The sequence below is a fragment of the Neopelma chrysocephalum genome, unplaced genomic scaffold (genome assembly GCF_003984885.1).
Source record: "Neopelma chrysocephalum unplaced genomic scaffold, ASM398488v2 Primary Assembly neopelma1_65, whole genome shotgun sequence".
NCBI lineage: Eukaryota > Metazoa > Chordata > Aves > Passeriformes > Pipridae > Neopelma > Neopelma chrysocephalum.
The window spans coordinates 160,088-185,023 of record NW_020897722.1 but is presented as its reverse complement, the minus strand read 5'-3'; the positions used below and the strand labels follow the sequence as shown (position 1 = coordinate 185,023).

The following is a 24,936-nucleotide window of genomic DNA, read 5'->3' as shown; positions in this document are numbered from 1 at the left end:
ACGATTTCCCACGGGGGGGTTCAGATATCCCAGTGCACGGTGCTGCCCCGGAGGGGTTCAGGGGTGTCGGTGCACAGTTCTCCCCTGCAGAGGTTCGGAGTTCCCGATGCACGGACCGTTCATCCACGGGAGGGTTCGGGAGTACCGGTTCCCACTTCATCCCCAGAGGGGGTCGGGGGTCCGGGTCCCGGTGCCCCCCGGGGGGGTTCGGGGGTCCCGGTCCCACGTGCTCGCCCGGCGTGGCCCCGCCCCTCCCCGCCGGCCCCGCCCCCGCCGCGCACGAGCCGGGGAAGGGGCGTGGCATCCGCACGGGCTCGCGCCGCGGCGGGGCGGGACGCACCGGCAGGCGAGTGACGTCACCTCCCCGGCTACTGCGGCGGCGGCCGGGCTGGATCTGGCGGTTCTCCGCGGGCGGCCCCGGAGCGGCGGCGTGGGCGGGCGGGCGGCGGGGTTGTTTCTCGGCGCCGCCGCCTCCCCCATCCCCGGCCCCCCGCAGCAGCCGCGTCCCCGGGCGGGGCGAGACCGGCGGGGCCGCCCCCGGGGCCGGGCTCCTCGCACAAAGCCGTGAGTGCCGCGGGGACCGCACCGGCACCGCCCCGATGTGAGCGGGGCATGGCCGCGGGGCATGGCCCGGGGCGGGCGGCGGCGGGCGCGCAGCGCCGCCGGTGAACATGGAGCCGCGTCCGCCGGGCACCGAGCCCCCGCTGCCCCGGGGGCCGGGACCGGGGCCCGAGCTGGAGCCGGAGCTGGAGCTGGACTTGGAGCCGGAGCTGGACGTGGACCCGGAGCCGGAGCTGGAGCTGGAACGGGAGCTGGACCTTTGGGCACTTGAGCCCGCCGGTCCCGACCCGGGGCCGCCGCCCTGGTCCCCGGGGGTGACCGGGGGCAGCCCGGCCCCGGGGGGCCCCGCCGAGCCCCCGCCGGAGGAGGAGCCGCGCCTCCGGCCCGTCTTCGACGCCCTGGACCGCGACGGCGACGGCTTCGTGCGGGTGGAGGAGTTCGTGCAGTTCGCCACGGCCTACGGGGCCGAGCAGGTGAGCCCCGGGCCGCGACCACCCGGGCACGGCGCACACCTGCCCCCGGCGGCCCCCGGGCCGGGCCCTGCGCTGGCATCGCCCATCGCGGCCACCGTGCCGGGGCTCCGCTGGTCCCGCCGCTGACCGTGACGGGGGCTCGTGTCCGTGGCTCCGGCCCTTGGAGGAGCCTTTAATGTCCGCAAGGGCATCGTCTGCGCCGCCCGCCCCGGTGCCGTCGCAGGTGAAGGGCACGCGTGGGCCCGAATGGCTCCCTCTGTGCCTCCTGCATCCAGGAGAAACTGCAGCTCCTGTTTTCCAGGTCCCGGTCCGCTGGGAACAGCATCCCGGCAGTGCCGCTGGGAGCTGCATCCCCCCTTTGTTCTCCATCATTAACGCGTTTGGATTTGTCTGGGCAGTGGTGAGATCCCGGGATCTGGGGCTGCCCCGTGCCCCCCTCAGTGCAAGGGTCCCCTGTTGGCACTGCGCTGGTTGTGGATCACTTCGATAATACCTTATGGGTGGCATCCCTGCTCACGGCAGGGTGTTGAAATTAGATGGTCTTTAAGGTCCCTTCCAGCCCAGACTGTTCCGTGATTCTATGCTGCCTCGCTTATTCCAGCTTTGACAGCTTGAATGTGTATTTTCCCCCCTCTTTCTTCTGCTTTGTACCCCGGCGAGCTTGTGTTTCCCTGCAGCAGATGAGATGCAATGTAATTTGAAGCTGCCTGGTATGACCCAAAATGGAGCGAGCTCTGGCAGCACACCTTGGGATGGAGATGGGTTTGTTGGTATTTTATTCATTGCCCTGTGCTGGCATCGCTACCAGGAAAAAGGGATTTATTTTTTTTAAGGCGTGCAGGTATTGCTGTGAAGTTTCTCTGTGCGTGGCCGGATCTGCTCTCATCCTCCAGCCGTGGCTTCTGCGCGTGTATTTAAGTGCCATGACAAAGCAAATCATGTGTGAAGGAGGGTTTTGCTGGAGGAGGGCTTTTTATCTCGTGCTAAAAACACCTCTTAAAGATAAAACGGAGGTATTTATTTCAGGAAATAGCTCTGTAAAGCGGAGATAGACAACTTCTTTGTCGGTGAGGGCACTGTGTATGCGGAAGATATTGCTGGCAGACCCATGGCGTGATTACAGGTTCTTTGGGGGGAGTTCCAGGAGCACCTCGGCTGCTCCTGCCTCTGCCAGGTGAGAGAGGGTTTGTGCTGGACAAAGCCCCATCCTGCTGTGCCCAGGCGCTCCGTGCCTGCTGTCCCGGTTGCTGTTCCAGCACGGGAAGCAGAAGCAGCCGGTCCGTGCTCGGCGGAGGCTCCCGGACCCTGCGCGCAGTGCCCGTGGCTCCGGGGCACGTTGGCATCTTACCAGGGCACCGTTCACCGCCCTGTGCCTCTGCACTTGGTGTGGAGAGCCCAAGGACGTGGGGAATGGGGGCACAGACGGCGTGTGCGTGGCAGGGGACACAGCAGGGGACACGGCAGGTGGCTCTGGTGCTGTCGGTGCCGGTGGCGTGTGCGGCTCAGAGCCCGGTGGGAATTGTGCCAGAGCTCCAGAGGTGCCACACTGAGCCTGTAAAACGCTCTGAGATCGTGGCCTGAGGAGTGACTGCGAGGTGTTAATGTCACTCCTGAACTAAGCAGGATGTGCAGGGAGGCGTTGTGCCGCTGGGAGCTCTGTCCGTGTGGAGCCAGCTGGGGAGGGCTGTCTGCAGGCTCCTGGCCTTGGCTGTCCCTTTAAAGTTGCTTGTTCCTTCCCCCCGAGCGCAGCTACCGGTAATGCTGAAACATATTACGCTTTTTTAACACCTTTCTCTTCAGCAAGAGACCGGCACAGCCAGCTCTTGGGGTGCAGAACAACTGAGCCTCAGCACAGCAAGTGCTGAGCACCTTGGGGAGGCTGATGTGACAACAGCTGAGCCAGCAGGTACTAAGCACCCTAGGGGGCTGTTGCAAAGGCTTGGCAAAACAGGAAAAGTGATGTTTGTGGTGAACTGTGTGTTCCAGAAGACTTGGTGTGAGTTTGCAGCTTAGAAAACCATGAGGAGACACAGAGGGAGAAGGAGGAGGGGGTTGGTGATGGGGTCTGTAAGCTCCCAGCAGATAAAGGAATATCCTGAGTCAGAAGGGACCCACGGGGATCATCCAGCTCCTGGCCCTGCACAGACACCCCAACAATCCCACCATGTGCCTGAGAGCGTTGTCCAAACACTCCCTGAGCTCTGGCAGCCTTGGGGCTGTGCCCACTGCCCTGGGGAGCCTGGTCAGTGCCCAACCACCCTCTGGGGGAAGAACCTTTTCCTGAGATCCAACCTAAACCTCCTCTAATGTGCAGAGTAATAAAGGGAGGAGTTCTGGGGAGGTTTCTTGGCTTATTTTGTTTGAAGCAGCTGTAACTTGGGCCCAAAAGGGGTCTTTTGGAAAATGGAGTTCCAGCTCAGGTAAAAGTTAGAGGGGAAGAATATCACCAGTGGGTAAAATGGTGTTAAAGTTACTAAAGAGGAACTTCAAGGTATGAAGGTTGTACTACAACTGGAACTGGGATGCTTGTAAGAGAGGGGCCAGGGTTTTGATGGCTGACTGGATAATCACAAAAGTATCTGTAGGGATCAGCAGGGAGTTAATGAGGCACAAATTCCAATCCTCTTGCTGTCCCTCTCCTGACGGGAGGAGGAGGTGGTACCTGCCTCCTTTTCTTCTCCCCTCCTTCCTGGCTGCTGCCCCCAGGGTGGGTTCATGGAAGGTGTGTGTGGTGGAAAAAAAGGCTAAATTGAAGCACAAGGAGTCGTCACATCCAGATGATTCCTGAGGGCTGGAGAGGGCTGAAGGGTTAAGGAGAGCATGTGTGTGTGTAACCACACGGATGAGGAGCCAGAGAGCAGCAAGTGTTGTCTTTAGCGCTCAGTAAAACACCAGAGGCATTCATGGGCTACTGAGCCCAGCGCTGTCAGGTTGTTTGGCTGGAACAATTATTAGCTAAATGTCAAAGGGAAGGGACCAGCTGGCATTTATTCCATAAACTTGATGTGATTGTGGATTTCTGTTTGGATGATTTTCTTTTTTTCCTCTCTCCACGGGAAGCAAAACTGGAGTTGGGTTGTTTTTTTGCTTTAATTGCTTGGGTTGTGGAACTCCATGGTTGTGGTCCTGGCAGGGAGGTGCTGGGTTGGGGTAGAGGAGATCAAGGCATGGGAATCTAAAGGCAGTTTGTTTTTCTCTGAAGTGATAACAGCTGATAAGGACCGAGGCTGTTGCCAGTACCTTCATCTTCAAAGGTGTGTGGAGGGGATGGTGCTGGGGTTGACACTGGAGATAGGGGAGCCTTGTGATGGTCCTCCACAATCTCTAATGGGAGGATGTTTGTCAAACAGAGAATGTTTTGCCACTTGAAAAGCTCACATGGACTGATGGTGTGCTGTGTGGACTTGCAAACAAGATCTGGGGTGGAGAGGTTGTGAGGAAAACTTGCCTTTTCTTGACGACAACTTGATTTTTTCCTGCAAAACCCCTGGACCGTTCACTTACACGTGAGACAGCTTCTGATGGTGTGGTATTTTTGTCTCCTCTCGCTTCCCTTTATCAAAGCTGCATTTCCCTGGGATTTGATATTCCCTGGAGCCACTCTGTGCTGCAGCACCTGGCTGGCACAGCAGGATGGGGTCAGGTTGGTTAAACAGAGAGTAGGGAGGTGGGTGCACACCTGATGTACCTTTAATGTCACCTTATAAAGCAGGAAGGGTTGTCTTCCAGTTCTGTGGGTTGCTCAGAATTTAAGGCCATTGTGCAATGATTTTTATTGTCAATTTTTATTCTAAAATTTAATTTTATGTGTCTTGCCTGCTGTACCATTGCACTGTATCTGTGTGACTGAGGTGATGAAGCCCAAGCCTTTTCTCACTGGATTTATCACTACCTAGGAATGCAGGGTCAGAGCAGAATGGATTCTTTGTAAGGCTGAGGAGAAGCATCCTGCTGGCACCTTGGGTTGTTTTTCCTTTTTGTTTTGATCTAAAAGACAATTGGAGGAGGAAAAAAACCTCTTGTACCACATGATCTCTGCTGCCTCTGCTCAATTAAGAGAACTCCCAGAGTTTGTCTAACCCACTTCCAAAGTCTCCAGGCTCAGTGGCAGCTCTGCCCTCTGTGCTCCCAGAGATCTTCAGCCTTTTTTATTTTCCTCTTGATCAGTTCAAGCTTCGTTTCAATGTGATTTATTTTGCTTTCTTTAACACTTGCATCCCCCAAGTACCTGTCCTACCACTGGCCTTTCTCAGCCCCACTCAGCTAATCCTCAGCTGAGCTCTCCATGTTCAGCTTTTAACTTTTCCTCTGAAGGTTTTTAGCAGGTTTGTTGCATTTTCTGACCTCCCACCACCTTCTCAAGGAGGTGTCCAGCCTGGCACCATCCCAGGGGTAGCAGAGGCTGCCCCAGACAGCAGCTGCAAAGAATCTTGGGGTTGATTTTTATTTTTAAATAGAACAATTTAGAGATCTGGCAGTTCCTTTCTGGAGTGAAGTCTGGATGGTGTCAAACTGCAGCGTTTTAGTGGCAGCCCCTCGTGGTGAATCCAGGCTTGCTTTTCCTGCTCCCCTCTGGCCTGTGGACACCCATGTGTGCTTTGGAAGGGCAACAAATCTGAAATATTTTGCTTGCTTTGACCAAGGGCCCAGTTTTTCCCCATGGAAATTCATGGCAGTGAATTTGTGGGTTTTGGGGGTTGGGGTGGGAGCCCTTTCCTCACCCCCACACAGGGCTAGGCTGGGCTCAGCCTCCCTCCTCCTCCTCACTCTTCAAAGGGCTTTTACCACCATTAATAACATGTCTGTGCTGCGGGAGCTCCAAGACAGGAGTTTTTCTCTCTCCCTCGGAGAGGAAAACGCTTCCAAGCCAACATATTTTGTGTAATTTTGGGTGAGGTGGATGCTGGTTTGCAAATTCCATTTTCAGCTCACTCGATTCACTTACAAATATCCCAAAGACTCCGAGGAAGAGATGATTTCTGTGCTCCTGGGTTTTTGCTGCTCCTGCTGGGTCTTGGCTTTAAGCTCCTCGAGGGTGTTTTTCCCTTCTGGGAATGGTGGGGAGGGCTGGGATGGGTCATTCCACAGGCAGATCTCTGGTGATAGGTTTCATAGTTTGTGGCTGTAATCAGATTGATGGCTTATCCCAGCGGGATGGGGGCTGGCAGGACTGTGAATACTCAAAGGCATGGTTTGTCTGTGTGGGCTGGCAGGAGCCTGGGGGTGGTAATTTTATCCCAGTGACCAGTTTATTAAATAAAACTTTTTATTCTGCCTTTCTGCTTCGTATGAAGAACGCAGTGAATGCGGAGCGGGGTGTTGATTTTTGGGAGAGGGGCTTTGGATACGAGAGGACAAGGGGGAATGGCTTCCCACTGACACAGGGCAGGGTTAGATGGGATTCCACTAGCCCAGGTTGCTCCAAACCCTGTCCAACCTGGCCTTGGACACTTCCAGGGATGGGGCAGCCACAGCTTCTCTGGGCAACCTGTGCCAGGGCCCCCCCACCCTCACAGGGAAGAATTTCTCTCCAATATCCCATCTAAATCTCTTTCAATTTATGCCCCTTTGTGTCCTGCCACTTTCTGGCTGTGTAAAAGTTGCACTTCCTCTTTTATAAACCCCCTTTAAGTGCTCAGAGAAGATAGAGGTAGTTTCACAAGAAGTTTCCTCCCTTTTCAGGAGCAGTGTATTTTCTTAGCCTGTGACTAATAAAAATTGGATTGGGGTCACCATAATTAAGTTACTGGAATATGATAGTGCACCACAACACAGCGACTGGGCTCTTTCAGAGTCAGTTTGACCTGCTGTTGCTCACAGGGCCCTCTCCCAAAGCTTTCCCAAGCTGCTGATACCATTATGTAACTCGATCCAGCCAGTAATTGATAATCATTACAATTGCCTTCATAATTTCTCTGAATTTTATTCTTGTTTTGACTTTTGTTTGCTGCTTGTTGTCAGAAGAATGATCCACTTTGAACCCGGGGGCTGCTTTGCTTTTCTTCCTGGCTTTGGATTTTTTGCAAAACAAGTGGTTCCCCATCAGCCACAGCCTATGGCTCTGCTTGGACAGGGTGAGCTGCTTCTGCTGGGCCACTCTCAACTTTCCCCCTCCCCTGGGACCATCAGGTTTCCAAGACTAGAAAGCTGCTGGCAGTGGGATGGCAGTGGACCATGGCTTGTTCCTCCCTGTTCCTCAGGCCTGGCTCCATCCATCTGTAATCCTGCTTGGGTTCCTGGTTCCTGGTGCTGGTTCCTCTCTGTGAGCCCGGGGTGAGCAGTTCCAGCCCTTCCCTTTGCTTGTTTGTGTAAATTCAGACACCCGTGGAAAATGTTGGTACAATGCTGCCAGACTGGTTCTGGGGAGCCGAGAGTCACGGAATTGTTCGGATCAGAAAGGACCTCTGAGATCATCAAGTCAACTCCTCCCTCAGCACTGCCCAGGCCACCACTAACCCATGTCCCCAAGTGCCACATCCACATGGCTTTTAAATCCCTTCAGGGATGGTGACTCCACCACTGCCCTGGGCAACTGTGCCAGGGCCTGACCACCATTTCTGCAAAGAAATTTTCCCAATATTCAATATAAACCTCCCTTGGTGCAACTTGAGGCTGTTTCCCCTTGTCCTGTCCCTTGTTCCCTGGGAGCAGAGCCCAACCCCTTCCCCCCTGCCCGGCTCCCCCCTCCTGTCAGGGGGTTGCAGAGCCAGAAGGTCCCCCCTGAGCCTCCTTTTCTCCAGGCTGAGCCCCCCCAGCTCCCTCAGCTGCTCCTGGTGCTCCAGACCTTTTCCCAGCTCCATTCCCCTCTCTGGACACACTCCAGCCCCTCCATGTCTTTCTTGTTGTGAGGGGCCCAGAACTGCCCCAGCAGTGCCAGCACAGGGATGGGCACTGCCCTGGGCCTGTTTCTCCTGGGAAGCAGCTGAGCTTCTCCACTGGCAGGTTTTCCAGATGCTTCTGTGGTCAGGGGACACAGTGCCAGTTTGGAATGTGGCAGAGGCTTGGCCAGAGGGCTCATTCACAGGGATGGAATAGGATTAGAGGGTAATTTCAGGTCTTGCTACTGTGCTCCCCTTGTGAGAGGTAACTGTCAACACAGAGGGTGAATTTGTCCTTGGGGAGTCATGCATTTTGTACTTAAAACGACCGTCCCACATGCCAAAAGCATTCCCACCTCCTCTAAGAGTACACTCCATGGTCTGGGTGCTGTACTGACCTTCCTGGAGCTGCTCCCCTTACGGGTTTTTTTGGGACATCTGCAGTACAGCTGTTTTCTGAACTAGCCAAGCCAAGTGTGCAGGGCAGTCATGCTTTCCTAGTTGTCCCATGTCCAGCAGAGCCCCCAAAGCTCCTCTCAGCCTTTGTTTTCCACTTTAAAATCATTACATCTTTCCATCCCCTTCCCATGTGTGGGATGGTGCTGAAGGCTGATGCTGTAGGTCCAGGCCTGAGGCTTCCCAGCAGAGACAGGTCTGTACCTGAGCACAGTGGGAGAGGCATCAAGGATTTCATAAGGCTGCTTTCAAAATCACTGTGAATATCTTTGTGTGTTTGTGCTTAGAATCACAGAACACTTTGGGTTGAAGGGACCTTAGAAACCATCCAGTTCCACCCCCTGCCATGGGCAGGGACACCTTCCACCAGCCCAGGTTGCTCCAAGCCCCATCCAACCTGGCCTTGGACACTTCCAGGGATGGGACAGCCACAGCTTCTCTGGGCAACCTGTGCCAGGGCCTCACCACCCTCCCAGGGAAGAATTTTTTCCCAGTATCCCATCTAACCCTGCCCTGTGTCAGTGGGAAGCCATGCCCCCTTGTTCTGTCCCTCCATCCCCTGTCCCAAGTCCCTCTCCAGCTCTCCTGGAGCCCCTTTAGGCCCTGCAAGGGGCTCTCAGGTCTCTCTGGATCCTTCTCTTCTCCAGGTGAACCCCCCCAGCTCTCCCAGCCTGACTCCAGAGCAGAGGGGCTCCAGCCCTTAGAGCATCTCCATGGCCTCCTCTGGAATCACTCCAGCTCCATGTCCTTATGTTGGAGGCCCTTGATGTGCTTAATAGCAGGCTTAAAAGCAGCCCTTAATACGGGCTGAAAGGGAGCTCATCCTCTGTGTGAGTAGGGGAGTCACAGTTAATATCAGTGGTACCTGGCATGAACCTTGTTTTGGGATCCCAAAACATCCAAACCCAAGAAATAGCCCTGAAGATGCCACGGGGCAGTGGAAATGCCAGCTTGGCCTTTCTGCATGACTTGGAGTTGTGCAGAAATTGTCCCTTCTTCCAAAACTCTGGTTTGTGATGCTGTTTCCCCTTCTCTGTGGAGTCTTTGCTTTGGTGTGGGGCAGAGTAAACTATTGATGTTTGTGTGAGTTGTGGGGTGGAGGGAAGAGGAGGAACATGACCAAGGAGAGCCACGGGGACAATTTCCTCCCAAAGTGGCACTAGTGCTGAGCTGGAGTGGATGGTGCTTGCTCTGGAGAAGGAAAGCAGGCTCCAAGGGAGGTTGAGCTGAGCTCAAATCACTGTATGTGGCAGCAGAGCTTTCCATGGTGCGCTGCTGTCGTGGTTTTGGGGCTGGACTGGGGTTTTCCTCAGTGGAGGTGAGGGTGAGCTGCAGGTCTGGGATGGGGCTCCGGCGCTGCTGGCACGAGGCTTCCTTATGGCTGTGACCATCCTGGGGTTGGTCCAGGCACTTCATCCGTGTGTTTTGTCAGGGTCTTTCCCCTCTGTAGGCTGAAAACTGCTCTTAAAGCAGAGGGATCCGTGGAGGCTGCTAAGGAGAGGGAGTCGAGGCTGCTGGTGCTCCCTGTGCTCTGAGCTTGGCTTTTCTGCCCTGGCTCCTTCCAGTGTAACAGCAAAACCCCTTTTCATAGAAACACCAGCGGTACCAAACTGCTGAATTTGCTCACTCTTCTCATATTCTGTGATTCTAATTAAGCTTAAGCATTCGAGGGATAGGGGTATTTGATGCCAATTTGAGTGACTGGTTAAATGACACCAATTCCTGTGTTGTCTGTGTGGGTCCTGGTGTGTCCCCAGGCCACCAGGGCCCTGGAATGGGATGGTGACAGCTCTGGGAATGTTCTGTGGTGCTGTTGGTGTTCCAGGGGTGTTTACAGCTTTGTTTGCAGGCTGAATGTCCCTCTGTTTGGGAATGTGGTGAGCAGCCTGGTAGTCTCCCAATTTATTTAGTTTTAATAACACATTTTAGTTTTCCAGAAGAAAGAGCTTCTGTTCCCTGTGCTACAATATCCCGTGGTGAAATGCCAGTAGTGTTACGTTGAGTTTGAGTCACTGCTGCTGCTGGAAGGGGTTTTCAGCTTGCAGACTGTTCCTGCTTCCTCTTCTTCCCTGAGGAGGAGTAAAGCCAGAGGGAGAGGAGCTGGTGCTGGGAGCTGCGTCATCTGGCAAGACTCAATGGAGCTGACTGCTGACAACCCTGTGGAAAATCCATGTGCCAGAGTCCAGGAGGAAACTGGGCTCAAGCAAAATGTGCAGGAAGAACAACAAGCCCAAACCAACAGTTTTTAGAGAAAAGAAGCTGTCGGGGCAGGAAGCAAGTGGTGAGGCCTCACTGCAGTGGGCGCAGGGCACAGAGCTGGACTGGGGTCTCCATGCTGCCCCAGCTGCTCCATGGTTCCACATTCCCAAACAAATACATCATGGAAAAGAGGGGCTGCTCAAGGGGCCCTTCTGCTTGGAGAAGGTATATCTGTATTGAAAGCAAAACTCTCCTCATGGAAAAATAACATAGTCCCACCTTGGCTTTGAAATGGATCAGGACATTGTGGTTTTCACCACCATCTTTGGCTGTGGAGGGATGAAAAGGTATCTGTTCCCTCCCTTTGGTGTGGCCACATTCCTTATTTTTTCCGGGGGAGTGGCTGTTCCTTGCCCTGCTCACTGTGTGTGTGTGTGTGAGGACATTACAGCTGGGGGAAAAATAAAATCTGGAGATCCTTGTGGAAGTTTTTTTCCTATGCTTGCTAAGTGGATGCAGCAACTTGCTAATCCTCTCCTGGCTCCTCAGAACTGTGGGACTACTGTGCTGGCAGGAGCACGGCGGGAGGAGGCAAAGAGCAGATGCAAGGTTTGTGAGGCCTTCCCTGAATGGTCCAGGGGGGTGCTGGAGGCCTTGGTGTGGAACAGAAGGGTGCTGGAGGCCTTGATGTGCAACAGGGAATTTGCTCTTGGACTCTGTGCTGCACCTCTTCAGGCTGTGTGGAGCATCCAGTTGCTTGTATGCCCAGTGCTTACAATCCCTGAAGTCCTGAGCTTCCCAAACTATGTGTGGCATCTCAGCCTCTCCTCCCTTCCTTCAAGAATCTACCTCTGAGCTTTTGAACTGTTCAGGCTCTTTTTCCCCCCTCTGGCACGTCTCCTCTGTGTGCTTCACACAAACAGCCCTTTCTGAAGCAGGGTGAAGGGGTTCCAAAAGGAGGGAAATAATTTGAAGCAGCTCTGAAAAAGAAATAAGTCTTTATGCTTTGCTGGTATATCATTCATTCAGGCTTGTTTGTATTACAATAAACTTAGTTTTGACTGTGTGGCAGGCTAAGCCTGGCTCAGGGAACTGAGTGAGTTCTCTTGCCCTTGGCTCTCTTATATTTAGCTGTTCCTGTATTCCCCTCCTCTGGGTTTCACCTCTGCAGCCCAAGAGACCCCTTGTGCCCACCAAATTCCCAGCATTGGCAAGTTGAGAGATGCAGCTCTCTGCTCTCAACATCAGAAGGGTGTGGACATGTTAGAACAGGTCCAGAGGAGGCCATGGAGATGCTCCCAGGGCTGGAGCCCCTCTGCTCTGGAGCCAGGCTGGGAGAGCTGGGGGTGCTCACCTGGAGAAGAGAAGGCTCCAGGGAGACCTGAGAGCCCCTTCCTGGGCCTAAAGGGGCTCCAGGAGAGCTGGAGAGGGACTTTGGACAAGGGGGAATGGCTTCCCACTGCCAGAGGGCAGGGTTAGATGGGATATTGGGAAGAAATTCCTCCCTGTGAGGGTGGGGAGGCCCTGGCACAGGTTGCCCAGAGAAGCTGTGACTGCCCCTGGATCCCTGGAAGTGTCCAAGGCCAGGTTGGACGGGGATTTGGAGCAACTTAATCTACTGGAAGGTGTCCCTGCCCATGGCAGGGGCTGGAACGAGATGGTCTTTAAGGTCCATTCCAACTCAAACCATTCTGTGATTATAATCTTGTTTTATGATTTACAACCTGTGCATTGTCTTTTGGAGAGGGTGAGTGTCCCAGGCTAGTGAGAGGATTTATTCTGGGATGTGCCATGGGGGTTTTGTGCTGCTTTCTGACCTGGAGGGGAGGCCGTGGAAGCCAACGCTGCAGTTCCTGCTTTGTAAGCCCAGACAGTCAGTTCTGTACCCAGACCAACCCATCACAGGAGCACCTGGGTTTGTTGCAGGGCCTGCAGTTAGGCCAGGAAAAATGTTCAGCATCTTAAAATGCCTAATCCTTGGTATGTGACCTCCTGGCATGCTTTATTGTCTTGCTTTTTGTCCGTTCAGATCAGCTCTAAACCCTGCGTAGGCGCCGGGCCTGGGGGTGGCTGCACTGGTGGCTCTTGGCTCTTCTCTCAGGGTGGTCCAGCCTACACCGAGGGTGTGTTTTATGTGAGGAGTAACCTGGCATCAAACCTTTTCTCTCTTGGCTTTAATCCAGCCTCCTGTGGATTAAAGTATGTCACCCTGAGCTGTGTTGGGAGGTGTGAGAACAGGTTTCCCGTGTCATCAGAGGAACAAAAGCTAGAAGCAAAGGCTTCAATGGTTTGGAAGGTGGAGGAAGGACACTCTTCAAGTTTCATTAAACAAACAAATGTTTGTAGTAGAGCGTTGCTGCTGAAGCCTTGGGACACTTAGGGAGCAACAGGAAATCTGGAACACTTGAGACAAACACTTAAAGTTGAATTAAAACCATTTCAGCATAACTTATATTCCTGTTAATGTTTCCAAACCATCCTTGAAGTTGTTTGTTTAAATGTGTTTTTATGCTTCAGCGACAACAATTGAGGGATAATTTGGAAATGTCATTCTTGACATTTGAGAACACACTTAAATACAACAAATTGAGGCTCCTGAAGCGGTGAGTGTTCCTGCCTTCTCTGTTCCTGCCTCCAGAGAAGCCTTGGGGCTGGTGGGGTTGGTCCAAAAAGGTCCTGTACAGACCAGAGGAATTTTTGCCAGCAGGTAGAATACCCCAAAGAGTGCTGGATGTGAGTGATCTTGGGTGGTGAAGATCTGCAGTTCAGCTCCATGCTCTGCACCGAGGGCCTGGCTGGATGCACTGATTTGTCCTGGTTCCACGTGGAGGTGGCAGGAAGGATGTGGGTCCTAAGGCTTTTTTGGCTGCCAGCTCTTTAAAATATATTCTGACTTCTTTTTCTGCTGCCTGTAGAGTTTTGAGTGTTTGAAGCAAAGTCTTTTCTTTGGGTGCTCCCAGTGCCCGTGGCACTGAGACAGTGGCATTGGGATGGGAATGGAGGAGATCTCGGGATCAGCTTTGGGCTTGTTCTTGGCTCATGGTTGACTTGGAGATGTCCTCCTTCCCCTTCCAAAAGGGAAAAATAGTAGTTTGGTGGGGGGCAAAACTGGGGGAGAAGCAAAAATCAAAAAGTGTGCTGAGCAGCTTTTGTCTTGGGTTGATAGGAGAAGGAGGATTTGTTAGACAAGGATGGGTTAAATGGTGGGGATGTGGTCTTCCTAGGAAGGAAAGGAAGGAGAGAGCTTGTTCCAAGCAAACAATTGAACTTCTGGGGCTTCTCCCCCTTGGTTGGTGGGTGATCCCTCTCCCATTCCTGTTGTTTAAATACTTCTAGGCTTATTTCTACAGGAAGTATTCCTCCTTATTCCTCCTAAATACAGGAGGCTTATTCCTTCTTTACCTTGAGTAGTAGGTTTGATTACTTATTTTGTAGCAGGAAGAGATGAGAACAAACCAGGCTGAGTCTTTCTTTGTCTCCTCAGCAAGACATCTCAATCCTTGGCTTCAAGTACCAGCCTGAGGGCAGAGGCCCTGCAGTGTTGGAGCCTCGGGATGAAGGGATGGGAAGGACAGACGAGCTGATGTCTGTGCAAGATTAGGGAGGGATGTTGCAGAAAGAATCTTCACTGGGTGTTGCTTATGGAGGACCTTTAAATAAAGAGTTGACCAGGCACGATCCATCTGCTGATCTCCTGGAGCTTTGGAAAAGGCTGGGAAAGCAAAGCTCTGGCAGCAGCTCTGGGTCAGTGCTGCCACTTGTGAAGTAAATAATGTAGCTCTTTCACTGCTTACTCACAATTGAACATGGCTGCTGCCTGTAATGAGATCTGCCCCTTGGGGTGTTTTAAAGGTTGCTTAATTAGGTGTAATTGCAGCAGAATAGAAACCTGCTTTGAGGTTCTGAGTGCTTTCTGTAGTGCCAGCTCCCTCAACAAAATACGGAGCTGTTCCTCTAAACGCGGCTGGAGCCAGTGTAATCCCGAGTTATCAGCCTTCCCCTCGGCCTGGCTGTTTATGATGATGAAGCCACAGAAGTGGAGTGCTGGGAAGGGTGTTCCTGGCTTTGGGAATGGTGCAGCTGTCGTTCCCATCACGGCAGCAGCGTGGGAAATGCGTCGCATGAGGCAACATGAAGTTTGCTCGTGCTGCTGGCGTGTTAATGCTCTCTCAGCACCTGGCACGGGGGGGGAGAGACGTGCTCCCTCCCTGGACAAATGCTGCATTAGCAGGGATGAGTCCATTTAAGCTGATCCCACTGCAACCCATGGATTTAGGGACCGTGTGTGTGGGGACAGCCACGTCTTTGGCGCGTTCCACAGCGGCTCTGGTGTTTGGCTGCAGGAGGTTCAGCAGTCCCAGCATGTTTGCACCCAAAGGTGAAAAAATACCAGTCTTGACTTTTGTCATCAGCGTTTAAAAGTATTATAAATCTTTCCTTGAAAGGGTGGGTTTAGCCTTGAGAGACTTTTTTAGATACAAATGACCCTCGTTGGCTCATCCCCTTCTGTTGAACACAGAGGGCAGAGGTGCTGCAGCCACCTGTGCATAACCATGAGTGGGTTTTATCCTGTTCTCAGATAAATTCACAGAGCCACAGAACATGCTGAGTTGGAAGGGACCCACGAGGATCATCAAGTCCAGCTCTTAGCCCTGCACAGTTACACCAGTTTGGTGCTTGGCTTTCTCACCATTTGAGTTCAGAGATTGTGTGACTTCCAGTGCTGTTTTCTCCCCAAAGACAAAAGATGTTCAGAGTGCATTTGGGCTTCTTGCAGACAGGAGAGGGTAGTCAGACTTGCATGAGAGGTACATGGATTTTCATGTCCTGTCTCAGCCAAGGAGACCCAGAATTGGTCTGTACCTGGTTCTCAGTGAGTTTCCTGCACTTAAAGCTCCAAGAGCCACTGGATTTCAGGATGTTTTTGGTCCTCTGCTTTGCTTGACACTCCTCAAGTTGTAAATTAGTGGAGAAGGTGTGTTAGCACCTGGCAGGGCTTTGCTCTTGCTGTCCCCTGTGTTGTCTCCCCATCTGGAGACCCTTGGTACTGGAAGATGAGAGGCAAACCTGATGCCTGCTGACAGCTCCTTGTCAACCCAACTCTTGCAGTCCAGAGACTTGGGATGAGGAGAGCTGGTTTAAGCAGCCTTTTTTAAGGCCAAAAAGAAAATAAAGGCTGTTTTGTGGGTATGTTTAATGTAGTGTGGAGCCTTCCTTTCTTCCTTCCCTCCACCTTCCTTCCTTCTTTCCTTCCTGCCTTCCCAACCTTCCTTCCACTTTCCTCCCTCCCTTCATCATCTTCTTCTTCCGGAGGGCAAGAAACAAGGGTAAGGTCCTTAAACCTTCATCTCCTGCAATATCCATTCAGGAGAGAAAAATTCCCTATTCATAAACAGTTTGGGAAGAAGTGGTGGTAAGAAGTGTGAGGGGCTGGTGTGGGTGTGTGGGAGGGGGGTGTGTAGGTGTCAGGGATCGAAGGTGCCCTCATTCCATCCCCCCAGGGAGGAGCAATGCTCCTGTTGAGCTGTGCTTGGGGACAGTCCCTGCCTGGCACCTGCATATCCATGTCAGGGGGTCCCGTGTGCACAGCCCAGCTTTCCAAGTGCAGGCAGAGGGGTCAGGAACTGCAGCTGGCCAGGATGTACCTGGGAAACAACGTGTTTTCTCTGCCCACCACAACCTTGTTGGAAGGCCTGCCCAGTGCGGGGTCCCTGCCTTGGCATTGAGCAGTTGCTTTAAAGCTCTGGTTTAAGGAGAGCCTCAGTGCTCACTTTTTAGGCCAAACCTTTCCTTTTCTGTAGAAATACATTCTTATAAGTGAAATGTGAATGTGGTTCTTGCTGCTCAAGAATCCCCAGCCAGCACTGGCTGCTGCCATCAGGTCAAAGTATGGGAATAAGTTCCTTGTTGAAGGTCTTCTCTGGTGATTAGTGATTCTTCTGATGATTTGGCTAAAATCAAGACCCAGCCAGCAATAAAAATGCTGTCTCACCCAGTCAGAATCTAGGCTGGGCTTACTGGTTTCTGGACTTCTCCCTGGGTGGGCTGATCTGTCCCTGTTGGTTAAGTGCCCAAAGCACACCCAGCCAAACCCCAGCTCAGCCAGGCTCTGGGTGAGTCTCCAGCAGGTTGTTCCTCACCTGGACAGGTCTCCCAGTGTCTCTGTGACAGCTCTCTGGGCTCTCTAGGTCTCTGACAGCTCTCTGGGTTCATCTCATACACAACCCATGTGGTTGGTCCTTTTAGAAGTCATTTGTTAACCAGACCAGACCTTCACCCTTGCTCCCTTTCCCGTGAGTTACCTTGGTGTCTTTCCTGTTCCTCAAAAGACAGACTACATGCCAAATCCTTTCCAAGGAGAGGTGGGAGTGATTTCAAGGCTGAGGCATCTGTCTTTGCTCATGGCAGATGTGTGAGGCTGCAGGTGCAGGAGTTCTTGGTGGGGTCTCAGCTTGCAGTTGGGGATCTTTATCAGGAATATGCCAGTATTCATTCATCCTCTTTGTCTTCTCTGGATTTGCTTCCATAGTCTGTGTAGGTTAAAGCAGTACTGGGAGCTGACTTATTCCCAGGGCAGGACGTGGTTGTGACTGGGCTGGAAGCACCATCCCTGAGATACCTGTGTGCTCTTCTTGTGGGGTGCCTGACTGCTGTGACCACTACAAATCTCCTACCCTCATTCACCCCTGAAAAGAATGTCTTTTTGGAAGCTGGTTCAGCCCTGATCTTTGCCAGAATATGAAGGAAAACTGCTGGCAGGCTCAGGGGTTACAGGGAGGGTGTTGTCTGGCCAGCACAGCCCTCACTTCCTTCAGAGATCACACTTAAAACAAGCACAGTGGATATTTTTGTGCTTCTGAATCCATCTGGTGTGTGGTGGAGACATGGAGCGTCCATAAGGATAAATATAAAAGGGTCTGGAGCTTCCTTTTCCTATTCCTCCCTCCTGCTGAACAGGGCCACTCACAGCTGGGGAATCCCTCACCTCCCTGGGAAACTTCCACTGTGTGGCTGCCAAACCTTTGTGTGTTAATTTGGATTTGGAGTTGTCACCACTGGCTTTGTTGGGGCTCGAGGTCATTTACTGAGCTGATTTCACTGCAAGGAACCTGTTTTGTGCTGTTCAAGGACGAGTTTGGCTCCGGTGTGGTGCTGGTGTCCACGCTCCGAGGGGTTGTTGGAGATGGGGGTTTTTGGCAGCAAAATTGTTGGGTTTTGGCAAGGGAAATGCCCTGGAGTGTGCAGAGCTCTCTGATACAGATGTGGTTGCTGCAATGAGTAGTTCCTGTTGTGTTGTTGAGGTGCCAGGTGACCTCTCTCCTCCTCCCCACTCTGCCCCGTGTCCTTCACCAGGAGAACACCCGTGGTCCAGGTTGTGCCTCGTCCCTGGCACAGGGTGAGCAGAGCCCCCTTGGCACATCTCACACCAGTTGTGCCTCTGCAGGCCTGTGTCTGTGCACAGCTCAAGGCAGCCTGGCTTCAAGCAGTTTAAACCTCTCTGTTTCCACCAGGATTTAAGTCGGCTACTTAAACCACGTCATCCTCTGACTCTCTAATGCTCTGTATTTTAGCTGCTCGCTCTTCAAGAAGGGTTTGTAACCAGCCATAAACACACACAGTCAGAAAACCCTTTATTTATTTTGAGTATTTTTTGCTGGCCAACAGCAGGAACCTCCCTGTGACTGTGGCTCATATATGTGCCTGGGTTTAGCTTCACGTTGCAGTTTGGTAAAGAATTAACTTTTGTTTTTGTGCTAACAGGAGTGTGGGTTTGGCTGCTCTGCGCTTGCAGATTAGGCTTCAGCTAAAAACAAATCTGTGACTTCAGAGCTGCTCAGATTTGCTAATCTAAAGCAGTTTGCGCCTTAATGCTGGTGTTCTTCCCAACTGTCCTGATAAGGTAGTGGTTTTAACCTAAGTCATCAAAAATTAAGACATCAAAATGAAGAAATGGAGAAAACTGGCAGTTCCAACCCAGGAGTGAGATGCTGGAGCTGTCACTGGTGTGGGGGCTCAGTGCTGTGACAGCTTGGCTGTGGACAAGACAGTGGCCTGGGGAGGGGTCTCAGAGTAATGCCAAGGACCTGGGTTTGACACTGTTGAAGATCCCAGAATGGTTTGTGTTGGAAGGGACCTTAAAGCTCATCCACTTCACCCCCTGCCATGGGCAGGGACACCTTCCATAGCCCAGGTTGCTCCAAGCCCCGTCCAACCTGGCCTTGGACACTTCCAGGGATGGGGCAGCCACAGCTTCTCTGGGCAACCTGTGCCAGTGCCTCCCCACCCTCACAGGGAAGAATTTCTTCCCAATATCCCATCTAACCCTGCCCTGTGTCAGTGGGAAGCCATTCCCCCTTGGCCTGTCCCTCCATGGCCTTGGTCAAAGTCCCTCTCTCTCTTTTTTATCAGCTGCTTTTAAGCAGTGAAAGGCTGCAGCATCTTGATGTCTTGAATAATGTGTGCAGTTCTCACCTTTCTCTTCAAAAAGGAGAGGTGGGGACTGGAAAGGGAGCAGGAAACATGATTAAAATGTCCAAGGAGCTGGAGCAACTGCCTTGCAGGAGCAGAGTGGGCAGGCAGGACCCCTCAGGCAGCAGAGTGTGGTCCAGGGGGTTTCTATGTGCACCTCACCAGGACTTTCAGTGGTAGAACTGGGAGGCAGTTGGTGACAAAACAGAAAATAGGTGCAGAAGAGCTCAAAGCAGACACACCTGTACAGAGCAGGGAGCCAGATCCTGGAGCTCTCAGCCCCAGAGGTGGTGGGACAGGTCCAGATGCTCACGGGCAGTGAAGGGCAGGGGTGTCCCCTCAACACCCCCAACTCTGTCACTGTGGGTGCTGGGTGAGAAAAAGTGTCCAGGGGCTGGGGGGACCAGGTAGGTACTGCAGATGTGCTTGTTTTCTGTGTTGTGAACTCTTCTGAGTGTCAGCAGCCACTCACACTAGTCTGGGGGTGGTCTCTCAAGTGGTTGTTAATAATGATTTTAAGCCTGGACAGCAAATACAGGCAGGTTTGGATCAGCACAGACGTGTTGCCATGGGCTTGAGCTTTGTCAGTGTGTGGCTTTTGTTGTTTGCATCCATAATGTCCGGGTTGGGAAGTTTTCATGACCATTTCCCCTCGTTCTCCCCTTCCCATAGCCCAATTTAAATACATAGGTGTGTCGGTGGCTCTTTTGCCTAAACAAAGTGCTTCCCTGGCTGTCCTGTCTCTCTTGCACAAGCTCCAGTGTGGGTGAGGTGCCTTGCTGGGGGATTGGCAGGGGGCTGTGGAGCCCTCTGTGGTCCTGAGAAACTGAAAACTACAGAAACCATAATTTAGAGTATGTTGTGATAATCCCTCACAGGCTTATCAAGTCTGATTAAATGTCACTTGCATTTCTGTTATCTCTGTACCCAGATAACAAATTAAGCGACAGCTTTTGAACACAAAGCAGCTGCCAGATGCATTAAAGTGGCACTGACACATTCCTGTGAGCTGTTTTTATTAGTCTAAAATACCTTTGTTTAACGTACAAAAACCTGGCTAACCCGAGGTGATGTGTGTGCCACGTGAGTTCAGCAGGTCTGTGATCTGGCTGCCAAAAAAGTGCTCCAGAAAACTGGAGAAGATGCTTGTGTTGTGTTCTCCCATTCACAGAATCACAAGATGAGGTTGGAAGAGATCTGTGAGATTGAGTCCAACCTGTGCCCACCTTGTCCCTCAGCCCAGAGCTCTGAGTGCCATATCCAGTTGTTGTTCCTTGGACACCTCCAGGGGTGGGGACTCCACCACCTCCCTGGGCAGCCCCTTCCAGTGCCTGACCACCCTTTCCAGGAAGAAATTCCTCCTGATGTCCAACCCGAGGTGGAGTCAGCTGGCAGGTGGACAAGCCTGTGCCATGAGGGGCTTGGATTTGCTCTCGGGGCAGCCCCACAGAGGCACAGTCTCAAGTCCAGGGACAGGCCCCAGGGAACGGCTGGAGCTGTGTCAGGGCAGGGTCAGGTTGGATCTCAGGGAAAGGTTCTTCCCCCAGAGGGTGGTGGGCACTGACCAGGCTCCCCAGGGCAGTGGGCACAGCACCAAGGCTGCCAGAGCTCAGGGAGGGCTTGGACAATGCTCTGAGGGACAGGGTGGGATTGTTGGAATGTTGGACTTGTGATCCTTGTGGGTCCCTTTCAACTTGGGATATTTATGATTCTATGGTTTTATGGTCTCTGCCCTGTGGTTCCTTCCATGGTGGTGGAATTCTCGCTGCTCCTGTGGGGAGGTGGGATGACCAAAGCAGAGACATCTCCTGCCTCCCCTGGGTGCGTTCAAAACCGTGTGGACACGTGGGTGAACAGCTCTGAGCATGGTGTGGATGTGATTTCCCTGTAGAAACACATACCTTGGTTTAAGAAAACAAAAAAGAAAGCAAACCAACGCCCCTGTGCTGCTGTGTGATGAGTAGGGCAGTGCTGAGCACCATGGCTGGTCTCAGGGTTAAGTCTCCTTTTAGGTGGGAGGAGAGGTTTGGTGATTCACCATCTCTTTCCCCAAGAACAAACCAAAACCTGAGTGAGACAAAAGATTGTGCTCATGAAAGCTGCACAAATGCAGCCCTGCAGCCCTCCTGGAGGCTTCCTCCTGTGCATCAGCTCCAGAGGAGGAGGAGGGAGAGGAGGAGGAAGGTGGATGAGGAGGAGTAGATGTGTGTGGCAAGGCGAGGGCATGGTGCAGTTCCTTCTCTCACCTCTTACACCTGGATTCCTCCTGGGCTTGTTTCTCAGCTGAATGTGGCTCAAGGTGCCTCAAGAGCCCTTAAAGTGAGGGATCGATGTCTGGTTGTCTGAGCTTGAGAAGCATCAGTGGTGTAAAGGGTTTTTTGCTCATGGCAGCCTAGGAGAAAGGACCCAAAAGGAAGGGCACCAAAAGGAATACTTTTGGAATACTTTGGACGGTGAGGTTTTACCCTCAAACCTGTGGTTTTACCCTCAAACCTTTGCCTGTTCTCTTTGGAGAGCCCAAACCATCCTCACCAGGTCTCACAAGTGCCCCTTGCTCCATATGTGTGCCTGCTCCAGCACCCCCATCCCAATCCTCTCCAGCTGATGTGGTTCCTTCCCCCTCAGGCATTGTCTAATTGGGAAAATGGCCTAAATTTGTATCGTGGAGCAGTTCATTATCACCGAATCCTCTTAATTGGGCCCTCCTGCCAGGCAGCCTATTACTGAGTTCCCAATTAAGACAGAACCTCTTTAAAAACCATAAAAATAAACAAATCCCTGGTAGCATCCAGGATCCCAGAAACATGTTGCAAGAAGCACTGCCCAAACTGATGTTTCAAGGCTAAGCAATAGTTTCAACACCAACCAAGTAATAATTAACCCCTTTGTATTGGTTGCTTATGTTCCCCTTCAAGGAGAACGGCCACATTTTGGGGTCAGTTGAAGAAATTCACTGTCATTAACTCAAATCTTTCTTGTGACGAGGAAAAAGTTGGTTACAGGGTGTTTCTGTAGTGGAAGATGCCGTTTCCTCCAAGGATTCTGTAGGTGACACTGCTTTTGTGGTTGCAGGTGAAGGACCTAACGAAGTACCTGGATCCGAGTGGACTGGGAGTCATCAGCTTCGAGGATTTCCATCGGGGGATCAGAGCCATCAAAAATGGAGGTGAGTTTGCTGCTGTGCAAAATTAACACCCCAGGGGTTAATTGACTCTTTGGTGAAAACCATCTGGGTTTGGTTTTTTGAGAGTCACTGCTCTGTGCTGGCAGAGGGGAAGGGGGAGAGGTTGGGGGCATTTAATAAGAGTTGAAAGAGGTGGTACAGAAATTGTGGTGGGGGTTTCATGTTTTCCTGTTTATCAGGAAAGTCCCTTCCCCCAAAAAAAACATAGAGGGAAAATCTTAGAATCATAGAATAGGTAGGGTTGGAAGAGACCTCCAAGATCATCAAGTCCAACCCTGATCCAACTCCAATTACTATATCATGGCACTAAGGGCCACGTCCAATCTCTTTTTAAAAACCTCCTCTTCTGCTTTGGTGTCTGCTCTCCTATGTCTTTTGGGGAGTTTGCTCTTCTGACCAAGGAGCTGACACACTGCTGGATGTGTCTGTCTGTCTGTCTGTCTGCTGTAGGGTGTAACATCTTCCAAATGCTGGGCACTGATCATGGAATGGTTTGAGTTGAAAGATCATCTCGTTCCACCCCCTGCCATGGGCAGGGACACCTGCCAGAGTGGAATTTACCATGAATTTACTAATTTATTAATGAATTTATCTTCACTCCAACTATTTGGACGATCAATGTGCTCAGCACTTCTTGTTTCTAGCAAGAAGCACATTAAACAAGAGCTTTGAACTCACTGAGTGGCAGATGATCTTCAAACAGGCCAGTCCCAATCCTCACATGGGCTTCCAGAGCAATAGCTTGGTGAAATGTGAAGTATCTTTCTGGCTGATTGGCATTTGAACTCCTTTGCTGCAGAACAGATGTTTTTTCAGTTTGGGATTCCTGTCTGAGTGTCAGAGGGTCATTCTGGGGCAGGCGTGTTGTTGAGGGCAGGGTGTGAGAAATGTGGGAAGCTTCCTGCTGAGCAGCTGTAATTCTGAATGTGCAAATGTGAATTATCATCCTTGCACAATAGTCAGCTCTGTTCAGAGATGCTTATCTGAAACCCCAGCCTTGCTTTCACACAGCAGTGAACGTGCCCCACACTGTCAGCCCAGCACATCGAGCTGCAAAGAGGGGGAAAGAACCATCATTCCTATAAAAACTGTGCTGTTTCTCCAGTAGAAACCCCTCAAAGCAGGGTTTTCTTCTGTTTTCTGTCAGTTGTCCATCCCTCCTCCTCCTCACCAATCCTGCCCCCAACTTAATTACTTATTTAGTTATTTACTGTGAGGGTGGTGAGGCCCTGGCACAGGTTGCCCAGAGAAGCTGTGGCTGCTCCAGCCCTGGAAGTGTCCAAGGCCAGGTTGGACAGGGCTTGGAGCAACCTAATCTCTAAAAACTGAGATGAGCTCAGTTGGTCAGAGCATTGTGCTGATGATGCCAAGGCTGTGGGTTTGATCCCTGTATGGGCCATTCACTTAAGGGTTGGACTCAGTGATCCTTGTGTGTCCCTTCCGACTCAGAATATTCTGTGAAATTAAAATGATACCTCTGTGAAATTTCTGTGTCCCTGCCCATGGCACAGGATGAGCTTTAAGGTCCCTTCCAGCCCAAACCATTCCATGATTGTTTGTGCTCAGCACTGTAGTGTTTTATGGCAGCTCTGAAGTTTTCATGGCTGGTGTAGCCTGACCAATTCCCAGCTCCCACAAGAGGAAATGCAGCACAGTATTAATTTGTAATAAATTGCCATTGGAGTAGAGTGTGTTTGTGAAAGCTCAGGCTCGTATTTCTCCTCAATAATTCATTGCTTTGGTATTGTGTTATATTAATTGAATGGGAAAAGCAGATCCAGAGCAAGCTTTTAAGGTCTCTATTTATTAAATTTGAAAGAGATTGATGTGTATTTATTACAGTGGTTAGGAAAGGCTGAGCTCTCAAGCATCACACATTAAATAGTTATAAAAGAACCCCAGGGCAGGGTACGGAGGGAGGTTCTCTGAGTTCACAGCTGAGCAGTTGCTCACGTTGGAGGGATCTCAAGGATTTGCTGTTGAGAACAGTCAATATTGATCATCAATTTGTAAAGAAAGCAGAGGTCGTGCTTGCTGCTGGGTGTCCCTTTTAACAAGGTTTGGTTAATTAGCTGGCTCTATTTTTAGCCAAGGAGAGTTCTGCTGGATTTCTTGGTGTTCTGAATTCTTTGGTCAGTCATGGAAGTGAGAGCTGATGTCAGTTTGTACCTCTCAGTGTCTGTCTTAGTGCAGGTAAGGGTTTGTTTCTGAAGATGCTCCACTCTCCTCTCCCTCTCCCCCCTCCCATGGAGACTCCCTGTGGCAGAGTAGCTGTTATTTGACCCGAGCTCTCACATTCCAGCCTGGCAAAGTGAAGATGCACTTACAAAACCAGCCAAATCTGCTTTGTCAGCTGCATTTCTCACAACTGCTTTCATGTTCAGTTGGCCTTTACATCCAGGGAGGATGCTAAACTGAGTCCTGTCCCTGTGCCAGCTGTTTGAGGCATGTCCCACTGGCTGAGGTGCTGATCCAGGACTCCTGGCACTTGCCTCTGCCTCAGTGTGGAGTAAACACCACTCAGACAAAGCCCCTCAAAGTGTCACCCCTCTACTGCCATGAACCATTTCTGATCTCTTTGCTGCTGTAACCTGTCTGGCCAGATAATTCTGACCATGAGGGGGGAAGAGCAAAGTGTCTTGCCTGCTGCAGAAGCTGGATTTGAGGCTTGAAAGAGAGTTTTCAGTCAGTTGGGGCTGCCTTACCTTCTTCCCTTCCCGAAGTGAAGACTGAATGGGAAAACATGGTCCTCACATACATATTTGTGCCTGCAGTG

General features: G+C 51.8%; 1 protein-coding gene across 2 annotated transcripts in view; it reads left to right on the top strand.

Moving 5' to 3' along the window:
- The first annotated feature begins 556 nt into the window (after positions 1-556).
- Positions 557-24,936, top strand: part of RAB11FIP3 (RAB11 family interacting protein 3) — a 77,938-nt gene continuing 53,558 nt past the window's right edge. The window contains exons 1-2 of one of the 2 annotated variants that reach the window (XM_027683536.1): positions 557-1,034; positions 22,049-22,142. In XM_027683536.1, the coding sequence (XP_027539337.1) occupies positions 672-1,034; positions 22,049-22,142 (457 nt within the window). In that variant the 5' untranslated portion in view covers positions 557-671. The remainder of the gene's footprint in view (positions 1,035-22,048; positions 22,143-24,936) is intronic. The other variant, XM_027683537.1, reaches the window with a different exon arrangement.